This window comes from Haliotis asinina, chromosome 5 (assembly GCF_037392515.1).
Source record: "Haliotis asinina isolate JCU_RB_2024 chromosome 5, JCU_Hal_asi_v2, whole genome shotgun sequence".
Taxonomy (NCBI): domain Eukaryota; kingdom Metazoa; phylum Mollusca; class Gastropoda; order Lepetellida; family Haliotidae; genus Haliotis; species Haliotis asinina.
The window spans coordinates 50,526,562-50,548,807 of NC_090284.1; the positions used below are offsets into that span (position 1 = coordinate 50,526,562).

A 22,246-nucleotide genomic window follows, 5' to 3' on the forward strand; every position below is an offset into this window, starting at 1 on the left:
CAATACAAGTATTTGACATTACCGCCATGATTGGTTGGAACCATGGTAAGCGAATAATAAAAAATATTGAACAAAGATATCGTTTCATAAAATATCGTATTTATGGCATACACTTCACGAATAACACTATACACTACATGAATAAGACGACTATGGCAGACAGTTTCAACATTATGGACGATACGATGATTATCAGCTTCAAGCAAGAGTCCCGCTTTACATCAGACAAGAGATGACGTCTTACAAATTGTACATGCGATGTCTCTCAAGAACCTTTGGGGTATCACTACTTAGCTTACTGAATCGATCATCTGAACCATTTAACTGCGTTCTTTTGAAAGCCAGTTTGATCTGCCCATTCGAATAATCCACAGTCATGTGCTTCGTGCTTGAATAATATCGTTTAAGAAGCTTCCGACGAGTTCTGATCAAGGACGAACAGGTCAGCATTATTCTGATCCTCGCTCTCATTCTCTTGCTGAACAGACAATATACAAGAGGGTTCATGCAGCAGTTGGACGATCCGAGCCACTGGGCCATGGGGATGATTAGATCTTGAATGATTCTCATTTCCTCGCTATGCATACCTGGACTGTTAAAGGACAGCTTTATGTTTATAGCGTACAAAGGCATCCACGACAGAGCAAACAGCAGTACAACAATACCCAACATTTTGGCAACTCGAACTTTCGATCTATGTATCACGACATTTTCTGAACATACACCTCCAAGATCTCTGTTCCATACTTTGAGACCAATCATAGAGTAGCATATTACGATGAGCAGAAGAGGGAAAATATAACAAAACAGGAAGATTGCGAGGAAAAACTCTTGAGCTTGTTCGGGTCTTGGCCACTCCGGAAAGCAGATGTAGAGAACCTGTAGCTCTGTCCTGTACTCTATTTGCTGGTAATAGATAATCCATGGGATCATAATGGAGGCAGCCAAAGTCCACACGACAGCCACTGTAAATCGGGCAGACCTCATCGTCAGCTTGAACTCAAGTACGTGGCAGATTGCAATGTATCTGAAACAGAGTTGGAACATCAGTTTATTTATGCATATTTTGTCCCGCATCACACGTTTGTGACAGTGAGTGTGTTCTGCGGGTTTTACGCCACTTTTAGCAATATTCCAGCAATGACACGACAGGAAACACCGGTAATGGTGTTCACGCCTTAGGGGGAATCGAATCCATGTCTTCGGCGTGACACTTTTACCACTGTGCTCCTACCGTCCCCCTTTGAGGCAGATTGCTTTCTTGGAATAATGTACATATATCGAGTAAATCAAACTCTTTGAAATACAAAGCTATAAAGATCAGTTATGGCAATGCCACATAACAGCAAATGTAACTTTTCCAAATGGAATGCTTTTCTGGTCTTTAGAAGTTCATTTTGTTGGTACTTATAATTTCTCAGCCCTGAGTTATTGTGATCTTCTTTCAGTTGTTGGCAATCAATAGCCCACTTTTTCATTGTATTGTGCAAAAATAGTTTTCTACGTTTAAGATATATGCTAGCTAGTTTAACACATTTTATGATCATCTAGTTATGTTACTGTCCTTCGTTTACATATTGCATACATGCATTATTTATTTAGATCTAGTTTTATGGCTGGAATATTGTCGATGTCACTATAACTCTTAACTCACTCACCATAATGTTTCAGACATGTTTTCTCAAAAACGTCCGTCATGCGTTTGTATATTCATGACGTAAAGCTAAAACGTCAGAGAATAACTAGTCTTTGTTATCTGAGGCAACACATCATGTGAAAATATAGAAATGGGTGGTTTCAGTGATGACATTATATTTGCTGTAAAGTCTGCATAAACGTAACTTGACAATACGTTGATGAAGATTCCAATGATTACTATACAACATTCATCATTCTAGATATACCCATCAAAGTATGTTTAACATATTTGCTGTTAAAAGTCTTCAAAACATTGTAACATTGCAATGTACTGGAAGATATCAAGTTTTTGCAGGAGCACTTCCTGGTGCAGGAACCGATTTGTTTACGAGAGTCATTATTGCTGGAAAGATGACCTGATGCAGAAGAGAATATTTTACTTTGAGTCATAAAATCAATAAAGTGAGCTGTTGGTTTACAAGTTATGTGAAGTAGATATAAGGTTCTGTATTTTTTCTTTTAAAATTGGTTCATGGGTGTTTTTCTAAACAATAAACAAACTCCCTTGGTTACAGATGTTCCTGCTGATTAAATTTTAGAAACGAACTGTCGGGTCAATAAGGAAGTGAGATGATCTGTTGACAACTTACCGTTCTGGCATCCCTCCAACAACATCTAATACTGACCTTGTTGCAAAAGTATTTCATTATGTGGTAGTAAGTTTCAGTACATGTGAAAAGTAATTGTAACGTTCTGACCTGCTTTCATCTGGAATGAGGGTTAATTCAAACTTTCGTTTAGCCTGTGAAACAATCACAAGGCAATTTTCAAGGTTTTTTTGAGAATTATAAAGATATATAAGACATTTACTTTTATTTATTTGTGTAGCACTAAACAAAAAGGTCACGTATAACTAGCTGTCGAACCAGGTTTGATTCACAAAAGCTTCAAGCTGTATTTCAATCTATTTTTCAAGGCTACTCTCCTTACATAGCGATAATGCGTTATTTCATCACATGGTACTAATGTCTAGACGTAAACATACAATGAACATCTGGTCATAGGGCTTCACCTTCCTAATGAGTGCAAAGGGTTTGCCTTTGACTTCATACACGACTACTGGACATGATTTATCAAGTATTGCAATCCAGTACGGTGACAAACCAACACAAGTGTTCATTGATTCGCGTTCTTATTGCAGTTTCAAGAAGAAGACTGATAAAGTACTAAGTCATCAAAAGGTTTCAGATTAAAACCAAGCTAATCAGGTTCAGTTATTTAGCAGATCCAAGACCGACTCGCACCGTGAGACATACAGGGAGTAAAACAAACACAACAGAACCAAATGGTTGGGTTTATGGATGTATCAATTCATAAATTACTCGTTTCTTCTTAGCACATCAGCTGTTCCGTCATATATAACATTCGTGATCGAAGTGTTGCACAAGAAACCATTTTTGGCGAGAATAAGGGATCGAAAGGTCAATGTATAGAGTTACTCAGACCCGTTTATACGCAAACTAGTCGACAATGGTCATTTGATAGGTCACATGCCGAGGGCGTTAGAACAAGACCACATTTACGCCAATAGCATATGAGTATTTAATGGCCTTTTATCGAGTTCTGGTCATGTTATTTTCCCTTTAAGTAATATTCAGCCCTCAGCTCAAGAAGAAGAATAAGGCTAAACCCAGACAATATCAGAGATGTACCTTCATAACACTGGCACTAACGACTGTAACACCATCGTGGTTCATTTTAAGACTAGGTCATGCATTATCACGGAAGGATCTAATGTCTAATTAGTGGCGACAAATAGCGTATTCTGCACGTCTCGCTGGAACCGTTCCCTCGCAGAACAGCGAACCGCCGCTCTAGAAATACCATTCCTGGCGGGTTGGATACAACATGTTAGTTACATTTACCTGTCTATTGCAATAGCTGCCAGTGTGTTGACTGAAGCACACACGGAAACCCCTTGAAGATATGGAACAAGTTTGCAGAGCAGTGCCCCAAACAGCCAGTCTGAAACCAAAACGTAAATGTTATTTAATTTTTTTTAATTTTTGTAAATGTTGGCAAATATTATCTTGAATCGGATTGAAACAACAGAAAGTCAGGTAAAGAAAGACGACATTGCAAATGTCAATTAATACTGCATTTATAAATGGAAGGTGAAAAGCACGATGAACATTGCAAACACACACACAAACAAACAAAAAACACAAAGACTGCTCCTAACTGGTTATCTGAAATATGAAAGCTCGGCTTTGTCCATCTGACAATGGCTTGAAAATAGTGAGTGAGTGAGTTAATAGTCAACGTCACATCGACAATATTTCAGCCATATCGTCAAAGGACAACTAAACAACTACAATATCACAGTTACAATTTAAAACTAGTGTGGAAAGTTAAAACTAATATCACTATTTGGACAATACAATATAAATATATCCGATCATCATACTAGGGACTATTGGGGCTTGAAAATACAATTAGATCCGAAGGCAACACGTAACAGAATAACACTCTTTCCGAGATTCAACTGTAACTAAATACAAAGTGTTTCAGTATTTGTGTTTGAACCGTCGACTGAGATGTTAAAACCAGTCAGCAGCCATACTTGAACAAATCAGTAGTTTTTTTACGTGTCTATGTGTCTCCTTATGTGAATTGTTACAATACGAACATCTCTATATACAAGAACAGGCATTGATGTCGAACGCACAGGTATAAGATTTAACATAAGAACAGCTTATACTACTGATAAAGTGTCGCGAATGCCACACCGTCATACAAGTGCTACGGTAAAAGCCTCAGTGATAATAATGAACTACTTTCACCTGTCTCAATTTCCCCTGAAATAATTAGTTTCCGTGATGTAGCATGTTTCCATGCAGTGTTGATGATGGTTGTCTATGCAATAAAACAGAGAGTAATTGTGTAAACTGATTGTCCAACTGATGTTACTAATGGGGAAGTCACGGATAAATAAATACTCTCACACAGCGAGTATAAGTGTCTTAGTGAGAAGACTACGGATCAACGGAATGCACAAACCCACACCAGATTCATAAGTTTGTTGAAACTAGTGGCACGGATGAAAGTTCAGTTATGAAAGGGAAACTAAGATTCGGTCCCAAGTACGGCCGATCAATCACTTGATAGCCCGTCATATGCACTTTTGGTTATTTACTTCCCAGGGAGACGAGAATATAAATCGAATGTACTGCGTTCCACTGAACAGGACTAATGACATGGTAGTTTGCTAGTAACGTGTAGGGTCCAAATACACCGAAACACTTGGTCCCAACGAAAAGAATCTGTTTCTGAAGACGAATGAGGCGCCAAGTTAAGAGGATTACGAATGTTTCCCACAACGTGATAATATCCATTTATATCAATATGCAGGGTATTAAGAATGGGGTGGTCTTATTAAAGATGGTAATGTAGGTGAGTATTCGAAAAATTACAAATTATCTTTCCTGTTACGTGCTGCGGGCGTGAGAAGTCCTTTGGATTCCAAAGTACACAGCGACTTGGGTGGTGTGGAAACGCTGTGTGGACCGGTTGGGTATGACAACATAACACTGATCTGGTTATGATGTGGTCATTTCCACTTTGCCGACCCGTGATGATCCGGGTTTTCAGCAACCCATTCTTGTCGTTAAAGGCGACAAACGAGATCAGCTCATGCTGGCTGACTTGGTTGACAGGTCATCGTATCCCAATTGAGTAGACCGATGCTCATGCTATTAATCTGGACTGTCTGGTCCAGACTACATTATTTACATACCTTCGAGGGTTGTACTACTTCTGAGTACGGCGTCAAACATCACCAAATCAACTAAGTTGCCGTCCCCAGCCCCAAACCCCATACCTTAGCACCCGATGTCAATGCGCTCCGCCATACACATTGAACAGTAGAGCATCTGCAATGCCAGAGAACAGTCAGTGGATTCCAGTGCACATAAAGGCAAACTGTTGATGCAAAGTATATAAATAAATCTCTGATGTTCAGTGTTCACTGTTTGCCAAACCAAGTCAATATACGTCTTTCAGTTCCTAACTCTCAATGTATATCCACCACAACCCTGGTGCACCAAACTGTGACACAGTCAATGAGTACAGATCTCAGTTCCATCTGCCAATTATCACATTAGGATCATAACGTTGATCTCATTATCGTTGTCGCAGACACATGTGGTCTGTTACAACCCTAAAATAACCATCCACATTATTGGTTTATAATACAATTAGTGGAATTTGACTCACCAGCGGTCCTAGGTCTCGTTAGGATTCCCGCAAAGTTCTAATCCAAATGGAAAGTCAGGAATAGCGTCCTATCTTACAACATTCACAGGATGTTGTGCACAAATAGTCACAGTCATTGCAGTTGAAAGAGCCTTGGAGATAATCATCATCATCGAAAACAGAAATTCGGATATTATTCATCTGGACAGCAGTAGGACAAGTATTATAACGACGATCCACATATGGTGATCTCCAGCCCGTTTTGTATGATGTATTTCCTATAATTTTGGTTTAATTTTTAAAGTTACATGCTAGTTTTAAATCTCTAACTGTCAGATCTATGTATTTCACTATCCTTTGTCGACAGGTTTATAATGACAATATTATGAACTTTAACTTTTTAAAGTCACACTATGGCTGATATATTGCCGATGTGACTGTAAATCTTAACTCACTCACTCTGAACCACATATTTTTAAGGGTGCGTCAGTGTCGATAGCCTGTCTTCTCTATTCCGAATCGAAATCCAAACACGTACAGAAACTGTATCTCTTGTCGGTCGAACCAGTTAATGGATCAGATATTATAGCCCATAACCCTAATTCGACTGGCAAATGGATATTGACGTAATTCATAATTGCATATCAGCAAACTCTAACATTATTAGACCTTATGGAATTTAATGGACACAATTTTCAAGCTCCTGTCGCATTCCGTTTACTACATTTTTTATTAAATTTCTTTTTCAGGTTTTACCGTCCATTATGTTCATCGCTTTTGACTTTCCCTAACGCAAAGCAGTAACAGTCTTTGTAGTTCCGGCATCTTGAAAGAACAGACAATCACCAACCTGAAACGTCTTCAAAATGTTTCCTGGCGCTCTTCAAGTAGTTTTGATGAAGTTGATGTATTTTACAAACTATCGACCACATACTGTGAATTTTTTGTTTCTTCAAAACCACTGAAGGTCAATTATATGTGGAGATTCTTTTAACATGTTTCACAAATAAACAATTTATCAAGATGAAGAAATATCTTCAAAGGCTCCTAATGGTCCTTCAGGTACTTTTACTCAGACACCGGAATCATTCATTCAGTTTGCAGCCTGATGATTCAGTTGTTTCTCCCATCAACGTAATTCAGTAACGCTTTCAGGTAACTGGATACACGCTCTTCACGGAATCACACACATCATCTCGGAGACGTTTAACGTTAGGGGATTCGTTGCGAGCCACAGAAAGTGCATGAATGATCGATGATAGTATTATGATGACTCTGTGTCTAGTCATTGATACATAGCGGTATTTCTCACTCTAATCTTTGAATCACAAGCATTAATCTGCCCAGACGAACTTGTCGTATCTTTCTTTTATTTTATCTTTGATCCACTCACTCACCTGCTACTGCTTTTAATCGTAAAATATGTGTTGTTTCAATTTATGGCTAGACTGGAAGGTCACAATAAGTAAACAACATACAGACAGAAACGAATTCGGGATTCAGTATTTGAATCTGAATATATTGTTTATATATTGTATTATTGTATTATCCTGTATTGTAATAATAGTTTTAATGCTTACCTGCTAGTCTTACCTGTTTTGCTGTACTTTGTTGACAGTTGTTACGCAACAAATGAGTTATATTTAAAGTACATAGTATCATAGTCCAGACGATAAGGATGCAATATTGATTTGACTCTAAGATTTCGCTCACATGCAAGAAGATGTGTGTAGATATGATTTCCAACCAACACATATAATTACAACATGTCGACAAAATAATTCCTTCATGGACAAACCAAAGTCCTCCTCTACTTCTTACCTCACCTCACTAGTAAACAGGTCAAGTACCACGAACCATTTGTGTCTGTCGTCTCGTCAAAATCATCTAAAACTGTCAAAGCGATTTTTAACACCTTTTCATGTCATTTTCATCTTACTTCAAATAGCACTGAAGTATATAATTCCATATATGTATTCTGTAGATTGTATTGTTAGGATTATCAACTAAGAGTTGATTTTGAAATTGCGAACATGCATGAGACGATCACACCAGTGTTTGCATTACCGATTAACTGACTTAATCTATTCTCAGGTAAACTGTACTTTGTGTGTGTGTGTGTGTGTGTGTGTGTGTGTGTGTGTGTGTGTGTTTGTGTGTGTGTGTGTGTGTGTGTGTGTGTGTGAGTGAGTGCGTGCGCGTAAATCGCACATTATTCTACGACTGCACATTTGAGGATCTTGTGACGGTCCGTATGCTATATTAATTTCCCGAATTAGTTACCGATAGTCAATGCAAGGTGTCCACCCACAAAGACATGGCTAAGACAGAACAGAGAGATACCGATAACCAATGCACGGCACATGACTGCAGGCTCAGACCATATCTTTATTTCGGCGTATCCACGCAACAGCTAGCAGGAACCGCTTCCGCCATGACGGGACCAACGACCAACCGTTCCTGACGCAACATCATCTAGAAATAGGTTAGGTGCTGCCAAAATTTGTCCGTCAACTTCGATTGTGGTTGACGACTGTTCATTTTCTTGAAGACTCCGGTCACCTGTCGACAGACTTCTGAGGAAGCGTTATGCTGACCCTGTGTCATGGGTGGGAATCGCTCCGGGGGTGGTTTCCTAAAGATTTGGGGTGGGATGAGTATGGGCTTAGGAAATCAGATTCTCGGATTAGAGGCAATTTCGTTTCTTGGTTAACTCTAGGCATCAACCATGCACCGCTTTTCATAGCCGTTCCTGTCATTACACATTCCATCACCTCTGTCCTAATATGCCATGGCAATAAACATACTGTACTGCCGTCTCTTCAGTATGCTCTTATTGAGGTTTGTATCGAAACCTTTCACTGTTGTTATACTTTCAAATTGTGAAATATTTCTAACAATGCACAGTTTCATTTTGAGGCTAGTGTAAGGGCGTTTCATTCTATATCATTTGCCTTTCTTTCACAAGGACACCGAAAAAGACGATGTGTTGTGTGATCCTAGAACTTTAAGAATACAAGGATGATTGAAAATACTTTTTCAGTGCCTGGAGGGATACCAGATAATCAAGAAAGATGATGAATTGTTTACTTTTGGTCTGATGCTGAATGTATTCCAAAGGCAGAAACTGATATGGGGAGATGCATGAATATAAAGAAGCCGATATGGGGAGATGCGTGTAATATAAAGAACAAGACTGTTGGCAGTTCCATCTCTGTGACGTGGTCACTACTTGTGCCTTGATACGAATCCCAAACGATGGAAATAGTTAGGGGTTCTTCTGTATGAGTACTTCAAAAGATTGATGAAAAACTCATTTGTTGCCTTAGAATGAACAGATAATGTAAAGAACATGACCCTGTTGCTTGTTCCAAAGACGTTTGCAATAATATGGATTGGAGAAGTTCATTTTAATCCACGCCTCTGACAAAAATGTTTATATGAATTTACGTTTCACTGTTTGCTTGCTATATATAATTATATATGTTAGAAACGTGTATGGTTCCATGGGACGATTAGCACTTGATTTGAAGTCTTTTCCGTAACAGTTTTGCCGTATATGTTATGCTTTTATCAATGTCGTCTTGAGTTGATTTTTCTTAAAAAAAGCTGTTTGCCAAGATTGGATTGAGATTAATTAACTTGAAGGTGCGACGGGTTATAACATTTACTATCTCAAGCTTAATCATTTTTTTGTTCCCTTGGGTTTTTGCAGAAATGCGCTTCCAATCTTTCTAGTTAGTTCCCTCTCTTCGTAAAACCTTTGTTTAGGTACATGTGGATTTGTAGGGCATTTATGAATCAATTCATCAGCAGTTCGATTGATATTGACACTAAATTACTGTTTTGAACTACTTTTGCCTTTTTGGTTCAAGAAACATTTTGACCTTGAAAAATGCAATCGTGATGAAATCAGAAAGACAAACAACCGACCTGTTTTATTATTATCCCGTCAACACAGGTGAGCGAATGAGTGAGTGAGTTAAAAATTCATAGTCACGTCGGCAATATTTCAGCCATATCGTGACTAAAACAAGTTGTGAATTCACGATAAATGCATGTAAATTATTTTTGAAAACTGTAGCCGAAGGACAGTAACACAAACTAGACTATTACAGAATTTGAGAAGTAAAACTAGCATTTATCTCTAAAATTGGATTGCAAATTCAGACCATCAACAGAAGCCACCATGGACTGATTTGAAACTGTGATGGACAACTCAAAACGAGTAGATGCCAGTTGCAGGTTATATACAATTTTGAATCATTATAAGCACATAAACTAATTCAGATAAAGATGAAGTCCTCTATGAATCTCTTGCGTCTCTCCAGACAGAGTTTTGTTACACATACATCTTTTACCTCATTGTAATCTTCCCAGATATCGGACAATAAGAGATATGAAACAGGTGGAACATGTGCTCTCGTAGGGACACAATATGGTATGGCCATCAGATGAAGGTCAGTGGAAGAAACGAGAAATGCGAGATATTTCAGAAACAAGACAACCGACTCCGCTTAAAACAATGCATACTGACCACGTGCACTTAGGTTGGCTATTGGATGTTTGGTGGTTAGTCTTGATGTGGACAGAGGAATACATGTAGATAAGCCGCTCCATTTCTATTGCTGATTGTATGTAAGTCCCATTCAAAAGTACTGGAAGTCCCCATGTTGGTTGCGATCTATAGCAACTTTGTATATTTTATTGTCTTTCATAGTTAAGATATTTTCACACTAATTTTAAAATTTTATATGTGATATTCTAGTTATTTTTACTGCCCATTGCCGACAGGTTTCTATGGTGATGTATCATGACAATTATAACTTAATAGTTAATAATCACGATATTGCTGAAATGTTGCCGATGCGGCTTAAAATCACTCACTCGCTGATTCTATTGCTCATAGACTAACAGCTAGTCTCTGAAATGAACATATTTTACTGAAAAAACGTTCATGGTGAAAAAAATAATATAATGAAATGGAGCCCTGAGACTTTCTTCATTTTCAGAAGCTGAGCTAAGGAAAGCTAGACTTGCCACATTTTCTAGACTTGCGTGGGCTTTCTTGGATATATAAACTTCAAGGTCTGTACGACAGACTATATTGCTCATTAATTACAGTGATGCTCCGATGGCATGGTCTGCAACGTAATAGACGCTCAAAGGGCCATTGGCAAGTTCCAAGTCGTATTATGTTCAGTATGTCTCGTTCTGTGATTTGCAGACTCCTGAATAGGTTTCAGCAGACAGCATATAGCCATGATTTGCGCCATAGGTCACAACCACAAGTCTTGTATCAATTAATGAGAGTCCAATCTTCAGGAAATAGACCTTACGATCCAATTATATTGTGGTTATCTGGCGCCTGGCGACCAGAGCTTTGGATCAGATTATAAGACATAATTTACAGCTAGATGATCTGCTCAGTGTTATCAAACCGACACATTTCAGGAATACACCATTGGTGATTAGTGCTGGAGTAGGTATGTTTTTTACGCCGCTTTCAGTAAAATTCCAGCAACATCACGACAGCGTACACCAGAAATGTGCTTCAGACATTGTACCCATGAGGGAAATCGAAGCAACGCTTTAACCACTAGGTTATCACACTGTCCCCCCAATGGTGATTAGAACGTGGGAACAGAGAGAGTCTCCAGAGGTCGCGTGTTAATTCCTGATTCCTGGATAGACGGCTTGATGAACGTCAAGAGAACGTCACCTTAGCCGACATGACAGGGTGCCACAGTAACGGTACTGGGCAGGATCTCTATGACTGCTAGAACGACAGAACTATCGTTATTTTTACAACCACACGACTACATTGTTATAGTATGGCGCCATGTAGGCCCACGTTTTCTTGTTCTACATATATGCACTTATCGTAACTGACTCTCTGCTGCGGTGAAGCATCGCGGGAATACAACGGAAAACCATGATTTCTGATTTTTCCACTCACTGAGCACGTTTGGAACGTGATCAGTAGAGGTTTGCGCCCACAGCAGAGAATACCTGATATGATAGCTGAACTGGGTCCCAACTGCTAGACATGTAGCATCAAAACCGAGGGCGGTGACACAGATAGGTTTATAAACGTTACTTGAAATGCCATGGCTATTTTAAGTTTACATCCTGTCGTTTTTTTTCTTGGTTGTTTGCGTCCTTAGAATTTATTGCTGATATGATTTGTTGATTGTGATATAGCACCTTACAGTATTCCTTTTCCATATTTTTCAAATTTCCGATTCTGCATACTTCTTGTATTCTTGCAATCATCCGTTATTTAGGATTAGTCCTCGTGTCCTTTTGTGAAAGTAGAGTGCAGTATAAGACCTTCCATGGCGGCTTGAAGGTTGGTGTTCAGATATAAGATCATCAGTGAGTACTATGAACCGGAAGAAAAAAAAACAAGCCAATGTCATCAGCAGAACAGAATTATTCTGGGTCTGGTTGACGGTTTTTGTAAGAAAACTGATATGTTGTCGCCTGAATTCAGTAATATTAATTAATTAATAGAAGTTCAACAATCAGCGAATCACGGGGATCTATCGTCACACCTGGAGTTGACCTGCATCAAGAAGGCCCCGAAACACGATCTCGTTTGCATTACCAAGAGTCGTGGTCAATATTGATATTAAAGTAAAACTCATATGGCATAATGATCATTGCAAGTGGAGGTGTTGATTTTAAGGGAGACTTTGAAAACTATTTTGTATAGCTAAATATATACCTGTAATTTCTATCTGAAACTGAGTGCATACAATAAGAGCATCGCAACAATACCTTTCCAACATGGATATCCAGCAGATACTGGGGATATGAAAGGATGATATACACAAGCACAATAATGTGTTTGCCCCATTGCCACCCATTGGCTCATTGCAAGTATTATCACTAACGCTGAAATGAAAATCTATATACTAGGCGATAAATTCAAAGCAAAGCAAGTCCATATCAATCAAATGACAAAGCAAACAATTCTAGAGCAAAGAAAATCAAAGTGTCCATGAATAGCAGATTGAACATACATTTGTGTTATGTCTTTAATGAATATATTGAATGTATATCATGGTCTGAAGGTAACTCAAAGGCCACATTGGAAGGATAGCCAGTACAGGCATTACTCCTCATACCCATACAGTGTATGAGATGAGAGAACGCCGTTTTGGCAACCAGTTCTCTTCAAGTGAAGACTCATTATCAACTAACTCACGGTCAACTCTAGGAGGTTGTCTGGCTAGGTCCTTGTTTTTTGGGGTGATAAGTTGTTTTTGAGTCCTGAATGTGGAAATTGAATAGCGTCGCCTAGGCGACATTTTTTAAAAGTTAAACACCTCATTGTCATGACGTGTAGGCTTGTGGGAAGCCAGATCAGAAACAAATTTTGAAGATTACAATATTGGTAAAATCAGTCACAAATGGTGGTGAGACACCAAATCCCACTCAGGATTAGAAATCACACCGTGTTGTTCTCAGAAGTGAGTGAGTGGGTTGATATTTAACGAATAGTGCATGGTAAAAATGTCAGCGAAGGACACTAAAACAACTAGATTATCACAGATAGATATTTAAAACCAGTGATTAATTCTAAAACAGTTGAAGTTCTCAGAAGTGTCTGTATATACATTTCTTTGACTCAGGAAAACAGCGTTAAACACACAAGAGGCAACAGCAGCAAACCTCTGTCGTCGGTGCGAAAAACACGTGTCAGGTGGAAATTCATGACGATTTAATTGTACCGCAAAGCTGATCGAAATTTACACTTAAACAATACATCAGTTTCAAAGTTGAACCTTTGATACACGATACATGCAAGAGAAACAGGTGGCATCAAATAAACATAAACATGTAAATGGCAAGTGGAATATGTTGTAGTCCGGAACCCAGTATGATGCATCGTTGACTAGCGATCTGAAGCCGAGCTTCCGGTCACTTTCACAACTCCTGAGAGAAACATTCGGCATTATTACATTCAAAACTGGTCTTCAGTACAGCATACGTCAGAACGGTTGCAACTGTGTGGGGTCGGTCGAGTAACCTAGCAAATGCGTTCGCTCGTCACACCAGTGATGCGTTCGCGTTTTCATTACAAGGGTAGCATATATGTAGCTGATTTCTGGTGTACCCCGCCATGGTATTACTGCAATATTGCAAGAAGCGTCATCAAACACACGCATTGAAAGCTACTACTTTTATGTTTGTCACTCTAAATGAGTGACTTATCCTAGATGAACTCAGTTTGCCTACAGATATGCTTACAATGATTGAGGAGATAAATGCACCCGTTTCAGTTCAGTTAGAAGTGGTCTTCCGCAACCTTTGTTTGTTCTAAGAAGCAATTAATGGAATCGGGTGGTCAGGCTAGCTTGGTTCCCAGTTGCGTCGATCGATGCTCCTGCTGTTGGTCACTGGAATGTGTGGTCAGTATTCGATCACTTACAGACCGCCGTCATATAGCTGGAATATTGCTGGGTGCAACCAACCAATCAGTCTTTTATCACGAGGCGAGTTTCCCTCACAATTCCCCAAGGCACCAGACAGAATCAAGACATCATGTTCCTTCCATGCCATCTGCCCGAAGCCTCAGACGACGTGTATTTCATTGTTACTTCGGTAAGGAGATAAAGTGATTTCTCATTTTTTTGCATCAATGGTAAACATGAAAAGTGGCATTGATGACCTGCTAGCGGGGGGTTGTATGATGGAGAGAATAGATACTTCTGGCACGCACCCTTCCAGTAGCACGGCAGCGATCGTTTGTAAGAATTAGCTTCACTTGTGATGTGAAATTCCAAGCAATTTTAGATCTACAATTTGGTTGATCTCTGCAAATAAATGTCTCCAGACTCTGCTTTGTAACATTCGTCGTATATAATTTTGTAACTGTTTTTCTCTAACATATGTTCATGAGACTAAATGTTAGTCTACAAAAATATCCGGTAAAAAATTCGATTAGTGCCAATTGACTTCGAAGTGTGTGAAATGTAGTTGCTGGGTTTTTGTAACATTTTCCGATGTGCCCTCTTTGATGTGGATCCGCAAAGTAACATAAAATAGTAATTGCACCAGAATTTTCTTTCTACATTACAAACATCAAACGAGTTTTAAATCTTTCATCAACCAAAATGTCTTAGAAGAAAACAAGTAGTAGTATTTTTTAAGATTAATGTGAGACGTTGATCTTTTGACGATGATCCCATCATTAAATTTCCTGTTATCGTTGCTGATTGTGATATCACTGTAAATAATCTTTTAACGTTGTGAAATATATGTTGTTCGTCTGTTTGACTGCGCCACGACAAAGTAGTGCCGATGTGGCGTTAAGTATTTACTCACTCACCCGAAACACGCTCGCTCGTTCGCACGCCTGCTCATTCACTCACTCTGTCACATCACATCACATCACATCACATCACATAATCATCTCCTACGTCCAGCGGGTAAAGCTCACCCTTTGGATTAGAAACATAATACTTGTTGGGTCCTATATTTGGGCATTCTAGTGAAAAAGCAATGACCGGTCGGCTCGGAGTACTGTTTCTGACTGGATCATGCATGATAAACTACAGTAATTTATTAAAGTGATATAGCGCCTTAAAACAGTCACTAGCCTCTTCTTCTCAAGCTCGTAAATGTTGCCATGCCCTAAAATAATTTTGGAGTGATGAGAATAAATACATCAGGTTACCACTGAGTAATACACGATTTGGTCTTGATAAACCATAAACGATCGTCACCGTCATAAACCTTTCTCATTTGACCTCCAGTGATATATAAGGGTTACTTAATGCATTACTTTCTGCATCGCCAGCCACGTTGTATTATGTAATACGGTAATCACGTCAGCGTTAACGTGATGTACTGTTGCTTTCAGGAACTATCTTCTGATACTGGAGAAATAACCAGTGGAAAAGGTTTGGAATTCATGAGGTATAGATGAAGTGATAGCTAAGTGATAGCTATCTATCTATCGATCTATATCTATCTATCTATCTATCTATCTATGTGTGTGTGTGTGTGTATGTATACTCAGTTGAGGTATCTGGAGGTGAGGACATCTGTACTAGCAGATCATTCGCGTAGTATATGATACGGCACATATATATTCACCCAGTTGCCGTGACATTTGTACCAGCAGGTCATTCGTGTGTGATGAACGTATCGTCAGGTCACTGTAAATAACATAAGATTATCTTAGCTTCACGTATGTCTGAGTCGGTCAAGATAATCACTATTATCTCGGTTGTGTGGGTCGAACGGGCGTTTGTTATTGAACCATGCTTGAATCCCCACCATTATCAGCTAATACAATGAAGATTGTGTGGAGTCAATAAAATGAGCAAGGATACAATGTACATGTCTAGAGTCAAGACTTGTGATATTTATTGGTGAGGTCACGGTAATTATTTGAAGCTCGATGACGGTGAAGAAGCCCACAACACAAACGATGACACTTAGAGGTCCGTGGCTAAAGCAAGCATGTCGCCGGTTCCTAGGAAGAATGTCCCCAAGCCTGGGAAGGCATTTCAATCTACGTATTAACTACGGCGTATTAACATTTTACCTAAGGACATTTGGGTTAATTAACAGTTTCCTAGTGTACAAATCCCTTTAAGCACCGCGTTGTTCTTAACTAGATCGACAACAATTAGATTCATTTGTGCATTTGTTTTACTCTCCAGCGAAAGGTATATGCCTTAACAAGGTGATGTTGCTGTTTGAGCGCTTGTTTAATCTGTGCCGCTTCACCAGGTACTTTTCATTACTAGTTAATTATTGGTTTCACCATTGATATTAACTTGTCATTTCTCAGCCCAGTCTGAAATGTTTTAACAAATCATTACTTACAATTGTGGCTGCTGTAATATGATCATCTATTATAGACGTATCGTCCGGAAAAAGGCGGACGTAGCCGTCTATACCATCAACAATGTCACCAATATAGAAGGGCACGTAAATCCCAAAATATTCAAAGAAAATTGAAATTTACCATCTGATTGACCAGCCGTTTGTCATTTTAATGTGGGCTAATCGCTAGCTGCTGAAGAGTTGAAAACAATCCAGCTAGGGTCTATGCAGGTAGTAACGTATGTCTCCACGGTCCGTAGTATGGTGATTTGCCTTCAGTTATTGGCAATCTGTAGCAAGAATAGTGCTGTCCTAATAGTGTCCTAATAGTGCTATTGGTTTTAACTTTCTATACCAGTCATAGTTGTCATTGTGATACCCTAGTTATTTTACTGCCCTTTAACGGCCGGTTCTTATATTGTACACATATTCAGTCTCAATGTCAAATATGTTCTCGTTACGGTATGGCTGAAATATTGCCGATCTGACGATAATATCTGGACCATGTATCTTCAAACCCTCATGTAGAGTTGATATCATATTGTTCATCAATACAAGCTGATGAATACAATACATCAAAACAAACTGGCCCCATTAACAACAGGAACGACTTATTATGACCGCCAGCCCTATGTGTTGTCTTAGTTAGTCTTCCTCTTTAGTGTCATTAGTTACTGGTGTCTAAGATGAGTGTCAAAGTTATGTGATGTAAGCCCCGTAAGAACCTAACATAATCAACCATCTAGTACTCATGTCCATTGGATGAGAAAGACATGTTCCTACAATTGCGTTAAGTTGTTGGTAACTGATTTACAAACAGGCAGAGCACATCAGATTTCCGTCTTCACATACTGTGTACACTCACACAAATCAAACAGCTCCTATAATCTACCTAAACCAAACATAGTTCACATAAATGTATTCATAGGCCAGGTAGTTAAACGTTAAATGTCTTTGTTAACCTACACAGCACCATTCCTTACTTTGAGACACCCTTGTTATGATGTTTGAGAAAGATCTGTGTACAATTTGAATATATGGACACATGCGCAACTTGTTATCAGTATCTCTTGCGTTGGTTGAACATGAAATGTGTTTCTTTTCTCAGTTTTCCAAGTACAGACCTACACTTTTAACTAATTCCAATAAGTACATTCAACTGATATTTTAAAGTTGATATGGTTTCGCACTGCTGCGTTTGGCTTTTGTGTAGAAGAAACCCAAGTTATGTAAGTCTGAGATGACAGCTAAAGCCTACGGTCACGAAACATGGTAATTGGAATTTGTCTGAGGAACGCGCCACGACGGGCTTAGTAGATTCGGCCATCCTTGTCATTAACGTTTGTCTGAAACAGTGCCATCTGTGTAATTCGTGTCTACTGTGTTACTTAACTAAATACGTAAGTCCAGTTGCTTATCAAACATCGTCCCTCGCCTTCAGGTGCAAAGCCATGCTATGAACCGACTCACTAAGCCTAGCGACTCGATCTGTTTAGTCGCTTATTGCAGCCATTGCAGTTGCTGAATAAAAAGGATATGTTGTTCTACACCTCCTGATCTTGTAGCAATGTAGAGTCATTATAGGCAGATATATGACATGCATGGTCTGAGCTCTTCGGAAATTTAGAAAACAATGTGCACAATGTTTATGTAAATTAAGTTCGCAGGTCGAAATCGGGTGATTGAGAACTGTATTTGAACAATTTCTTTACAAAAATAGTGGATTAATTTAGTGCTTTGTTCATATTTGAAATTTCAGTGTTCTCGTTTAAAAGCATACTTCCCTTCTTTAACTTGCATCATGGAATACCAACTGTGAGGTGACTTTGGGGTTAGTTTTACGCCGCACAGCAATATTCCAGCTATATGGTTGAACGCCATAATTAATAACATAAGAGAATGAAAGGCAACTGATACCTCCTTATAGAATTTCAAGGAAGAAAGAAATAATGATACCTGATCGAGGGATCGAAATTTTTAGTTCAATGAGAGCAAGATCAGTCTTTAGGACAAATAATATTCATCAAAGTGTTTGAATAATGATTCTTTTTTTTTTCTTTCTTTTTTGAATACCAGCTTTGTTGGTTGTTGATGTGAAGATATTTTTGCTGCGAGTAAAGTATGAGATAATGCTTTTTACGAATTTTTTACGAACATTTTTGTTCAGAAATCCGGTAGATAGGTAAGTAGTGATGAAACCTTGGGTTTTTCTGCACATTACAGATACAATACTTGAAATTACGCTTTCTCGGTAACGTACAGATTTGATGGGTTGAGTCCCATCCGGGATTTGAATCCACACTCTTACAGTCAGGCCCCTAATTGTCAGCACACTAAAATCAGTCATATACCCAACTCGGCCGCGTGACATTCCAGGTCTTTTGGGAATGACTTTAGGAGGCTCTCGGTTTTTCCTCTTTACCACAAGATGACGATCCCCTTCCGATTTGAGCTGACAAGTCTGTTTGAACTGACAATCCTCTGAACATCCCTAAAAAAACAAACACTATTTCTAGGGTCTGTTAGTTTTAGAGCTTGCCATAATTTTGACCAATTGTATTGCAGTTATATAGCAAGCCCACACCTTTATCTTAACATGTACATTTTCCAAAGGTAATTGGCCAGGTAATTTTGTAGTGATTTGCAGCTGTTATAATTTAGTTATGTGCGAACCGAGATCTGAATTAACTTCTGCGTTTCAACTCAATTGCGATTACGATAACGTTTTCACTTAAACATAACGCCATGCATCACGTTAGATGAGCACGGCTTTGTGAAGTTTCCTTTTAAAGGTCGATTCAGACACATACGAGTTGACATTGCAATAACTACCAGGTCGCTTTCACTTCAACGCTGAAGTGGATGCTAGGTCACCTGGATCGTTGTCTCAAATCCTTCCGATACAACCATGCCTTGGACTTCAGTCGTATGATCACGAAAATGGTCAGCGACATGTCTAAGTGTTCAGCTGTAACAAGTCTTATGAGGAGGACGCTTCGTTTAGGACTTGATTGGTGTCTTTTTGTGAATAGTAATAACAGAGAAACGAATAGGTCCCACAGTGGTCCCACAATGACGTTACTGATTGCTGATGAAGTCAGTTCACGTTCGTGTATTATTCCATCAACCGTCACCATTGTGCGATTACACATGTATTTTGAACATGCAACCATCTGTATCCAAACGCATCTGCATGTGTGTTTAAGATGTCAACAAACCAGATGTTCTCAACATTCATAGTAAAGTTAAACATACCACTGCTTTTAAACGTTTCCATTTATGGCTGGTTTGCCAAAAAAACTAATGGCTGATGGGATGGCGTAAATCCAGTTAGGGTTCATGCACGAAGTAAATGTACTGAAAGTACCCATGATCCCAAGTATTGTGATTTACGTACAGTTGTTGGCAATCTATAGCCTGTTTTATATTGTGCTGTCCTGAATAGTTAACATGCTTTGGATTTAATTACATTTACACTTCTGTCTGTGATATTTTAGTTGTTTCACTACCCTTCTTTGACAATTATTTTTGTATGAATTATTCATTAATAACCTGTAACCTGATTCCAAGATATAGCTGACACTTTCCCAAGCTGACTTTAATCTTAACTCAATCATTCACTTTCGGTTATATTAAAAATTTCCACAATATCTTCACACGTTCTTTCAGTTATAATGATAGTTGGTAAATTGTTTAGACTTTACTAATATCCGTTGAAAATCATTGACGTCATAATTTTATGAATAATGAAATGCAGCAGAGAGGGTTTGGGTGATCCTGGCACTGTCAGGCTGGTAAAGCTCATCATCAGCTCAGGGCCCTCGCCCCTCTACACGCAGCCCAGACAGCGAATGGGACTTCTCCCAGGAAACACTGCCTTGTCAAACCCACCAAGAACTTTTCGGAGAATATGGAGGCTCCCCAACACTGCAGCCTTCTGCATTACCCAGATTGTCAGAAGGGCTGTGCTGCCGGTGGAGAACCCGGGCACTCTCCTGATCTGAGCCAAGAGACCAGGAGGTACCAAACCAAGGGCACCGAGAACAATGGGAGCCTGACGACAGTGTACTTGGGATACAGGCGAGACATTTCAAAGGCGAGGTCCGCATATTTATCATGCTTTTCCTGAATCTTGTCAATCACATTGCTGTCAAAAGGGACAGAAAATTCAGTGATAAAAATAATGTCATTAGTTTTATCAAAAAGGACAAGATCAGGTTTGTTGGCTGGAATTCGTCTCAGACTGTATATTTGCCTATTCCAGAGAAGTTTGAAAGCATTATTTTCCAGGACGCCCTGGACATGTTCAGGGTCGTACCATGGATGGACCTCGGGGTCAAAGCCACAGGCATGGCGGAGACGATAGTAAAAGCAGCGAGCCATGCCATCATGTCTTTTAAGATATGCTGTTTGTGCCAAGGAAGGGCATCCATTGACAAGGTGTTGGACAGTCTCTGTGAATTCATTGCAAAGACGACATTTCATATTGATATTTTCTTTAAGAATAACATTCTGGCGATTGCGAGTGGGAAGTGACTGGTCTTGAGCAGCAAAAAGGAAGCCCCCAGTTTCACATTTGAGACCAGCCGACTTCATCCAGTCAAAGGACTCGGTTGGATTGCTGTTCTGTTCCACACACTGCATGTACACTCGGTGCAATGGCTTCTCAGACAGCTTCTCCACAAAGGACCGACTCTGCGCAGACTTGGTGAAGGACTTCACCTGGTTTGCTCCCATCACTGTACCGTCCAGCAGTACATCGCCATCAACAAAATCAACCTCAAATTTCAGATTGTGTCCAACACCCTTGGCACGCTTACAATAGCTGTAGAATTCCTTGCTTTCATCGTGAGTCTTGACGTGCATCCCCAGAGGATCATCCGATAAGTAAATATGTGCAAAAGTACGCAATAAAATTATTCTGTCATGAAGAGCTTCCACATTAATCAAACCCCGTCCTCCCGAACTGATTGGCATATATGAACGATTAAGAGAGGAAAGAGGGTGGTGTGCTCTGTTATCTGGTCAGGCGGTCAAGACCCTGGATGTCTTGTTTTGTCCAATCAAGTACTCCAAAGGAATAGGAGAGGACTGGCACAGCAAACGTATTGGTGGCTTTGACCTTGGTTCGAGCATTTAGCTCGGAGCTCCAGATGTTCTTTAAACGAGATATATACTCGGCCCGAAGTTTATCCTGAATCTGGGCATTCTGGAGCTTGTCTCGAACTTGCATTCCAAGATAGGTGTAGGCCTGATCTTCCACAAGATGCTCAATAACTCCTCCCCCTTGTAACCTGACCGATCCATTATTGGTTACCTTGCCACGTTTCAAGTGAAGAGTATTACATTTGTCGGTCCAAATGTCATGCCAACATTATTAGAGAAGGACTCGAGAAGGAGAACCTGTTCTTTCAAGTTGGCCTCTCCTTTGGCAAGGAGCTCGATGTCATCTATGTAGAGGAGATGAGTAAGAGGTGTTGGGGATCTGTGCTGAGGAGGCCCGGGA

At 39.5% G+C, this 22,246-nt stretch overlaps 1 protein-coding gene across 1 annotated transcript in view; it reads right to left on the minus strand.

Annotated features, from left to right (window-relative positions):
* Positions 1–211: 211 nt before the first annotated feature.
* Positions 212–22,246, minus strand: part of LOC137284461 (neuropeptide SIFamide receptor-like) — a 41,453-nt gene continuing 19,418 nt past the window's right edge. The window contains exons 2-3 of the mRNA XM_067816273.1: positions 3,564–3,663; positions 212–1,027 (exon numbers count right to left, since the gene is read on the minus strand). Coding sequence (XP_067672374.1) covers positions 241–1,027; positions 3,564–3,663 — 887 coding nt within the window. The 3' untranslated portion in view covers positions 212–240. The remainder of the gene's footprint in view (positions 1,028–3,563; positions 3,664–22,246) is intronic.